This window comes from Hyalella azteca, unplaced genomic scaffold (assembly GCF_000764305.2).
Source record: "Hyalella azteca isolate HAZT.00-mixed unplaced genomic scaffold, Hazt_2.0.2 contig1120, whole genome shotgun sequence".
NCBI lineage: Eukaryota > Metazoa > Arthropoda > Malacostraca > Amphipoda > Hyalellidae > Hyalella > Hyalella azteca.
The window spans coordinates 282,367-292,331 of NW_025931451.1; the positions used below are offsets into that span (position 1 = coordinate 282,367).

The 9,965-nt window shown below is 51.3% G+C and overlaps 1 protein-coding gene across 1 annotated transcript; it reads right to left on the minus strand.

The window, feature by feature from the left end:
* Positions 1-53: 53 nt before the first annotated feature.
* Positions 54-4,730, minus strand: LOC108675278 (proline-rich protein 36-like; the record flags this gene model as incomplete). The annotated part of the gene is made up of 1 exon (XM_018163274.2): positions 54-4,730. A coding segment is annotated over exon 1 (4,020 nt), but the record flags the coding sequence as incomplete, so codon positions are not given.
* Between the last annotated feature and the right edge of the window lie 5,235 nt (positions 4,731-9,965).

Below are 9,965 nucleotides of genomic sequence, written 5' to 3' on the forward strand. Positions count from 1 at the left end.
TGTGTAGGTGGATGTGTAGGTGGATGTGTAGGTGGATGAGTAGGTGGATGTGTAGGTGGATGTGTAGGTGGATGTGTAGGTGGATGTGATGAAGGGTGAGGGGATGGATGAGAAGATGGATGAGGAGAAGGGTGAGGTGAAGGGTGAGAGGATGAAGAAGGTCGATGAGAAGATGATTGATTCGACTGATAAGATGGATGAGCTTGGGGATGAACAGAGGGACGAGCTGGTGGATGAATAGAGGAATGAGCTGCAGATTGAGTCTCTCCATGAGCTGGTGGATGAGGAGCGTGTGGATGAGGATAAGCAGGACGGACAACTGAATGTGGTGACGCGTATGAGTAAGCCGACGGATGCGCAAGTCTGTGGGGGGATGGATGAGAAGACATATGATCGGTTGATGATGGATGAACTGAGGCGACACTTTTCGCCACGCTCTTCCCCTCCTGTTGGGGGGTGAGTTGAGAGGAGCTGCGGCCAGGGTAGGCGGGGTCATAGGTGCCATAATAAGCTCCTTCTGCGATGCCCTCAGGCCCTTCCCGCAGACCTGCAGAATACCCGTGAGGGGGGACTGAAGGATCCCCTGAATAAGTCGGGTAACGCAACGCGTGGTCGGACATCCCGAGGGGGTGATAGTCACCAGGGGCTGTTTGGCTTCTCGGTGCTCCGTACTGGTGACGCCCATAGGGGCCTGCAGGGTAGCTGGGGTAGGGGTACGAGTGCTGTGGCACCTCACTCTTGACAGGTGTCGCTGGGTTGACAGATGCTGCTGGGTTGACAGATGCTCGAGGGGAAACGGCACTAGGTTTCTTCGGTGGCTTGCTTGTCGATGACTTTTGCGGCTTTGCCGCTCCAGGGGCTGAGGATCGCGTAGGATCTGCCTTGTTGTACTCCGGATTGTTCCCCATGGCATGGGCGTCAGGGAAATAGAGTCCTCGAGGATACTCCTGAGCCGCAGGGTACCCATATTCTGGGTAGGGGTAGTAAGAGACCAAGGGGCCAGCAGGGTGGGGTGAATGTGATGCAGGTCGTGGGGATTTAGAAGATGAGTTTGAGGACTTGGGTGTCACGTGTGGGGGCATCTGATGAGACCAGGGTGCCCCAGATGCGGGTTTTTGGGAAGCTTTGCCAGGCCCAGACTTAACTTGGGGATTTTTAGGTCCAGACTTTGAGGTAGAAGACGGCGATTCGTGTGATAATTTTGATTTGCCTTTCTTTTTCTCAGCGGCTGATGGTTTTGTTTCAGGTGCGTTCATCAAGCTGCTGTGGGAGGCGACACTATTTTCTGTTGAAGTGGACATTGCTGGTGTCCGGTAGTCATACTCTATTTCCACTTTGGGTTTCACCAGCTCGTAGGCGCCCAGGCTCCTGTTCTCCCAGTCGCGAGTCTGGAAAGGCGGCGTCTTGGTCGCAGAGGCGTTCCCGTTTGGAATGACACCTTCTGCGCCACGACCGCAAACAGACGCAGGAAAATCAACAGAGTGAGAGGGCGTCTCAACGCTACATTCAACAGCTGTAACAATCGTCTCCGTTTTTATCTGGGTTTTAGGTGAATCTGTTTTCGATATTTCTGATGGAACAGAATTGCAAGAATCGGTGGCATCGGATGGCTCTTCCTTGCACCTCAGCAGCAGCTCGCCGACGCCATTTTGGTCCGCCATTTGTCCGGGCAGGTCGCCGGGGGGCGGCTCTGGGGGTTCTCTCGGCGGGTATTTCCTTAGTGGGTCAGGGTGATCCACTTCTGATGTAGCTGTGACGTGCTGGGCATTAGGATTAGGGGAAGATGTCGGGTGAGGAGTGCTGTTGATAGGAGGTGTGGCTTGCGTATTTGAAGAGGAATGGAGTGGTTTTGAGAGAATAGGATTGGTGGATGTGGTTGAAGGTAACGTAGCGCGAGGAGACGGGAAGATGTGAGGAGGAAGAGTCACGTGGCCTGACGAAGTGCGCAAACTGCGATTTATTTGGACCGAAGACTCGGAAGCGATGGGCTGTGGCGAAGGATGGTGAGGACTAACATCCCCACCACGTCCTCCTTCTGAGGAGTAAGGAGACTGCCGGAAGGAAGGTGGCGCTGACCTGGGCAGGATGAAGGAGGTGTCCTGTGATTGGGGGGAAGGACGACTTGGGTGCTCGGCGGGGACATGACCAAGCAGGGGACTGGGGGGGAGGGACAAATGTTTCGAGGTCCTGGACAGGGATGTGGACGGAGAAGACGTGCGAGGGTGCAAAGAAGATGCGCTCGTTGAGGATGTATTCACGGCGTCCCTTGATATCCCTACTTCTTGATCGTCAGGAAAACAAGAATATTTTGCTATCTGATCAGATGGGCGAGGTTCGTGGGGATAACAGCTGGGAGATGGCAACTTGGAGTGTGCTGGTGCAGACTGTCTGGGGTGATGAGAGCTTTGTGGGGATTGACGCGTTTGAGGAGAAGTTCGACTAGATTGTCCGATGGGGTACGATGGGGATTGCCGGGCTTGTGGAGATTGTCTAGAATAGCCAGTAACGCCCTGGGTAGAGTATTCGGAGTAGGAAGACATTGAGACCTGCGGGGATCTACTGGGGTTATGCGGGGCTGAAGATTGTGGCGACTGCCTCGCCAACGGCGACAGCCTGACGGGGGCAGCAAAAGCGAATTGGTCGTTGGGTTGAGGACCGAGGCCTCTGTCCTTCCCGTAGGACAAATTATCCACGCTGGACGAAGAAATGGCGACATCCGCGGAGCTGGTGGCCATGGCGGCCATGACCACACTGCGATGGGGTAAGCGAGTGATGGTCCGCTCGTCCGCCATGAGGGAGGCGGCCGCCTCGGCGGTCATGTGCTGTGCGGCATACGTGCTGCTGGGCACACGCGAAGGCACGGCCATCATGCCGCCATGTGCGAAGCCTGCCATGCTGACGGATGATGAACGAGCTTTATTCTCCTCCGACTTCAGGCTGCGGGCATTTGGTGATTGACTAGCCAAAGTAATGCTCAGTTCCCCGCCCAGTGACTCGTACACAGTTCGGGGCTTACGCTCCACCGCAGTTACTGTTGACTCCGTCACCTTCATGAACTCGGCGAGCATATTGGCGGGCATGGGGTCCCCGGCAACCCCTATCATGGACTGTCCATAGCCGAGGAAATAAGCATTCTGGTAGTGAGCTTTATCCTGCTCGTAAGCAGGTCTGCTGTTACCTTTGTAGCGCGCGCGTTCCTTTGATCCTTGGTGAGCAGGGTTACGTGGGTCCACCGTCACGTCGGGGGCTCTTGAGAGGTCGTGCCTCCCAGGACCCTCTATTCTTGATTTTTTATACGCCCCTTCATCAGGCATCTCTGCAGAACGTTTGAAGGACTTCTTGGCCACGTAGTTCGCGTCATCGCAGAATGGGTTGGTAGAGTACTGCGGGGTATCTCGCTCATGAGGCATCATCGTTTCCGTACTGGAAACTTGGCTCGACGAAGTTGCTTGTGGTTTCGTTACCAAGTTCAGGGCTCCACCAGAGTCGAAGTCCGGGGCTGTTGAATCTGGAGTCTTCCGTAAAGTCTTTATTGAGAGGTCTAGTGCGTCATCGTCAGGAGCTCTACTAACGTGAGAAGATTGAACAGAATTCGAAGACGGCGAAGATTTTGGCATATACTCGAATCCAGCGCGGCCCCATTCTCTGCTGCCGTTAGTTAAGGTCGACGTATGCTCTTCCTTCAATGATTCCTGCATATTCCTCGACGGATTCTGCTCCAAAGAGTCTAAATACTCGACGGAAGCGTACGGGTTTTTGACCCGCTTTATATATGTCATTGATTCCTCGATTGGATGGGCGACATTGTAAGAGCGTTCAGGCTTGGGTGCCGCAAACAGCTGCTCTGACCCTTTCGTGGCCAGGTACTTGAGCTCTGCCTTGCGAGCGTTCTTCTCTTTGGAGGATGTAGCTCTGCTTCCCTGAGGCTGTTTCTGAGACTGCTGCTGCTTCGTCTGCTGCTGCAGGTGCTGCTGATAATGCTGCTGTTGCAGCATCGCGTTCATGGCAGACGATGAGTAATACTGAGCAGCTGTTGAGGAGTGATTGAGTGATTGCTGCGCCTCCATAGACATGCCACGGTCTGCATCCTCGTAAGGCTTGTACCTGCTGGCGTAGGCAGCACCGCTGGGGTTCTCAAGACGTGCCCCGTAGGTGTGCGTGTTGCCGGGGTACTGGAGGGGAAGGCTCGCCGTTGAGGTGTTGGTAGCGGGGGCATTAGGGTTGTTGTATCGAGGACCTCCTGCACCTCCTCCACCTGCAGCTTTTCCTCTTGCTTTGTCTTGGGACGCATGCCCATGGCCCGCCAAAGGGTCGGGCGGGACTTTCGTAGACAAAGAACTAGACCCTGACGACTCAGCCCGGGGTCTGGGGTCGGGGTCCACTGAGAGCCTCGCTTGATGCAGTGGCGGCGCATGCTGCTGCTGGGGCTGCCTAGACGCCGTATGGGCGCTCGACGGATACTGGTGAGGGAGCGACGCCCCACGGAGGGGATCAGGCTGCTCTAGCGCCCCATAATAGGAAGAGTACGAGTCCACCTGATGCCCCTGCTGAGCCCCACGGTAAGGGGCCGCAGCTCCAGGGTAGGGGAAGCCTGTACGGCCGCCTGAACCTGGTAGGTGGTAGCCAACTTCTGGGTAGGTGTGGGCGGCAGAGGTGGGAGCGTCCGCGTAGGGGAGAGACGCTGTAGAACTGCCGGCGCCGCTGCTGGGGTGGTAGTACGTCGGGGGTCTGGGGTAACCGTCCATCTGCACACGCAATAAATAATTAATTTCAGTTCAAGAAGATGCCCGCACCACACGCCACATCACACGCCACACAACAAGCCACATCACACGCCACATAACACACCACATCACACGCCACTTCACACGCCACATCACACGCCACATCACACACATCACACTCATCACAGTCCTTAATTCAACCCTCATCAAAGCGCTTATCTACAAATGGCCGCAGCTGGTGCAGCACGTTATTGTGGGTGCTCGATACATTTCTTCATTAAACACGTCATTAATCATGCAACGATTTGGCACCTTTTAAGAATGGTATTGACAGTGCGGAGCGAGTATTTGGAAAAGCAAGTGTTTGGGACTACGGCGTGAAGTTTGTGCTCATTTCTAACTTCGGGAAATTGTTACTCTCGAGCATGAAGTCTTTGTTAGGCGATATCTGAGCCAGCACGCATTTTTGGGCAAATTGGGGTTTCCGAGTGGCCGATGAATGGCCAGCGGTCAGTGGCCAATACCACCCTCGTGCAGCAGTGACAGCTCAGTAATTTTCCATGACAGTTTCCCCTCATTCCTTCCACAACGCCTTCATCGGAACTGATGGTATTCGGAATTTTCACTGCACATGTGAGCGTGTTCGTTTTTAGCTAGTATTTGGTGGCGACTGGCGAATATCTACAACAAGGAGGCAGATAGAGAAATGTCCGATATACCAATCAGTGGAAAATAAACAGTAACATCAATATACACCTCAAAAAAAATTTGTCGCATCATTCATGAGGATAAAAGTGCTGAATTTCCCTTCATTATAGCCGTTTTAACTGGCATATTTTTGTTACTTTCCACAGAAAGCAAATTAATAGCAGGATAGGCATGGAAAATTTCATATTGTTAGGTATCTCATTTACGAGTTTAGTAAAGGTGAACCTACTTACTGACGAAATTTGATAAGAAGCGGCCAAGCCTGTCTGAGTTCTTGTCTCTCATTACTTGCCTTAACCTTCTATACCGCCGTATATGTCACTCTCCGGGGCCTATACTTTCAAAAAAAGTTAAGAGATCGTAAGTTCATCAGCCAATTATTGACGGCCTTCCAAGCAAAATCAACCAATCATAGACAAGAAATTAGAGCGTAAGTACTTACGTTCACTTAGCGAGTTTTGAAAGTGAACATAACTTTCCACTTAAATTGTACGTAACCTATTGAGTGTAGCAACATGAGGACGTTTGTACGCAACAGAGAACATTTTAAAGTTGTCGTACGTGGCGGCAACCATCAGTTCTTTCAGGAAGTATCTTTTTTGGAAGTAGGCATCACGTATCCATCAAGTATCTTCAAGATACCGTACATGATCAACCATCAAGTATCTTCAGGATACATGATCAATCATCAAGTATATTTTTTGGGAAGTAGGCTTGTGACAATATTGCTCCGGTTACTCATGTCAAGCGGTAGAGGGTTAAGATCTTATCACTAGACGCATCACTCGGCAGCTCATTAGATGTCGATAGACACCTAACTAGACTTTCTCATTTGACATTTCATTGACGTTCTTATAATAAAAACTATACCCCTTCATTGAAGACATGTAATTAGTAGAACCCGACTAGACACCTCAATAAATGCATTATTTTTGAGCTTAATCAGACCCAAGACCCAGCACTGCACTCCGCTAGCTCCCCTTCCCCCGCCAGCACCTGAATCTGGCAACGCGGCTGACGGACCGGAGGGCGCTACTGACGAAGAGGTGGTCCATTCAGCCCTCGGTGGTGGGGCGTGCTGAGTGAGGGCGCATCTTTGCCGTGCCTGCAATGAGGGGCATGAGGGTTAATAACAATAGTGAGGGTAGGGTATAGCAATAGAGGATGGATTGTGGTAGGAAGCTGAATCAACAGTGCACGCTACACTGCGCATGCAGATGGCACGCCGGATGAATAGCACAGTGCGGTTTACAGAGCATTCTGACGGCACTGCACTGAAAGGTGCTGACGTTGTTAAACAGTGTTAAATACAGTGCATGGTGCTGAACAGTATACACTGCACCACGTAGGGTACAGTACACTACGCAGTGTACAGTACAATGTACTGCACTATGCAGGGTACAGTACAGTGCACTGCACTATGTAGGGTACCGGTACAATACAGTACAGTACACTATACAGTGTACTGTACAATGTACTTCACCAGGTAGCGCGGTGACGGCTTCACTGATTTCCCAGCGGGGCCGTAGAGCGTCGCTTCCCAGGGGCGACAGCGAGCCTGCAGACGACGGCAACCCGACGCCTGCACCCCGCCTGCTGCATTCCCAAACCCGACGCCCGCACCCCGCCTGCTGCATTCCCAAACCCGACGCCCGCACCCCGCCTGCTGCATTCCCAAACCCGACGCCTGCACCCCGCCTGCTGCATTCCCAAACCAGGTGGGTGGACTGAACAGGTGTGACTGCTAGACCGTGGTGGAGGTCTGACTGCTAGACCACAAGCCCAAAATACACCTCGAGAGGGTCTGGTCAGACAAAATTTCCGGCCAGGAAGAACGGACCGGAAGGCCATTGGAAACGAACTCCTTAAAGTCGACTGAAAATCAGAGTTCCTGGAGTTAAATGTCGAAGCAATGTGCAAGAAGCTGTACGCAGTACAGGGTTTTTCTAAATCTAAATGATGGACACAATTTAATAAATTCGCAAATATTTAGGTGTAAATTCAAAATGAATAATTCATACACCAATTGAATGAGCAAGATTTCATTTTTTAACCTGTTCAAACGCGGAATTGGGATGCCTCAGTGCATCCTGATGTTCGAAACTTTTTGAATCAGTCACGTCCTGAGCGTTTTAAGTATATAGGACGCATAGGATTTGATATACACTTCTAGCCACGTAGATCACATGATCTCACGTGACTTTCTTATGGGGCTACGTCAAGGAAGTTGTTTACGTCCCGCCTCTACCAGCAACTCTTCACGTCCGGCCTCTACCAGCAACTCTGTTTACATCTGTTTACGTCCCGCCTCTACCAGCAACTCTGTTTACGTCCCGCCTCTACCAGCAACTCTGTTTACGTCCCGCCTCTACCAGCAACTCTGGTCACGTCCAACCTCTACCAGCAACTCTGTTTACGTCCCGACTCTACCAGCAGCTCTGTTTACGTCCCGCCTCTACCAGCAACTCTGGTTGATCTGAAGAACCGTATCACTGCTACGGTGCACTAAAAAACTGATGATATGCTTTCTCGTGTGTGGGACGAACTTTAGATGTTTGCCGTGCATCACAAGGGAAACATATCGAACATTTATATATATGTGAAAAATTGAATCTTTCTCTTTCCATTGGTGTTTAAATTATTTAGAACAACCGTTTATTATTGCATGTGTGCTCTCGTCACACAAAACCAAAGTACGCCTAATTCCAAGGAAAGACGAATCCTCACGAGAAAACGAACGAGTTTGTCGAAACAAATGGCGACCGACTCTGGGGATATGGAGAGGCGGAGGCCTTTTGTAAAGTTTATCATGGAGTGCTCTTCCTAATCTAAGAGTTTTGGCGGTCGAGGAAAATTAATGTCGAGGATTCATAACTTCCAAACCGACAGATTACAAACTGTCGTTGTTGGAAGCTTGACGTCAAGCGAGGCGAGGGTTGAAAGTGGAGTACAACAGCAAACGGTGCTAGTTCCTGTCCTCTTTTTCATCCACATCGCCGACCATGGAAGTGAGCCATTCCTCAACATTCACGGACGACACTAGGATGACGACGACTCGAAGGTGCGTATGATAATCACGGACAGGACAGACTGCGAAAAGTTGCATGCATAAGGACCTGACTAGCTGCAATACATGACTAGGCCCAATGACACAAAACGCAATTCAACGTTACTATAAGATTGAGGTTTTGAGCTACGGAGCTCAGAGGCGTCGGCATAGAACACCGCTACCTGGCCAATTGAAGAGCTGCAACACTTACGCGAACTCGAAGTTAAAATGAGTTAATGTTACCAAATTGCGGCAATAACTGCAAGAGTTAGACGATAAATTGCGCGAATCTTGTCAGCTTTGGACCCTGTTCACGGTCGGCGCGGTGCGGCGATAGGAAGCGATCCAACGAACCTTCGATCAAGTTCCTCCATCAGCGGGATAGAGGACCTGAACTACTGGGGAAGTCTTAAGTGCCTGGGTCTGTACTCACTGCAGAGAGAGCATGTCGTTCTGTCAACGTGGAAAATAATAATAATTTGAAGTTAGGGCTGGCTCCTAACTTCAAAAGCGAGACCTCCAGGATTATGACATCACAAGAATAACAGTGTTAGGAGTGTTAGACAGCCAATGCTACCCATACTACACAGCAGAGCTCCGGTCAGCGTTCAATTTCTGCGAGGAGGATCTCATTCCGTAGCGCGGGCCGAGGATGTTCAACGCCTTGCCGATGAGCCTTGCTTCACCCTGGAGACCTTCACCCTAACTTGACGTGTTACTGACAACCATCCCATACCATCATCCGTATCTGCCTCACTACCAACGAAGCAACAGCATCGTTGATTCCACCATCGCACCATCGTTAAGGGTGGCCCAGTGGTTAAAGTTCAGAGTACCAAGATTGGCGCAGAGAGGCGCGGGTTCGATGCCAGCTCTTTGCACCAGTTTCTGGTTAGAATCGGCGAGGAGGCCGAGCGGTTAAGCAAAGAAAATGTGAAGCAGTGAGTTGCGAGTTCAAGACCGCAACAAGCTGTGGATGTTCTGCAATGTTAAGACTCGGGGACAGGCCTACGGCCTTATAAACGCTGAAACCACTATACTATATTATTAGCGCATTTTCTCATTTATGAAAAAAATGCACTATTGTGCTTGCCATGTCCGTCCGTCCGTCCGTTACTTCACGTTTTCGTCGACGAGAAAATGCGCTCTCTGTCACTCACTTCAGTGAGTACCTACTGAGTTATATTATTATATTCTATTATTATCGTGCATCAGCTGGCCCGATAGAGGGCAGGTAAACGGCAGTTATGTTCCGCTGCCCTGTGGGACCTCGGCAGCTAGGAGGACCTGCCTGATGGGGGCCGGGAGAAGAACAAGGAGGACGCCACTCGATCCAGCGTGGCCTGGGGCTGCTACATCCTTATGTTGAGACACTCATCATGAATATCGAGGCGCTGCGTGCGTGATGCATGGGGGAGTAAGGCGCTGCGTGCGTGGTGCATGGGGGAGTAAGGCGCTGCGTGCGTGATGCATGGGGGAGTAAG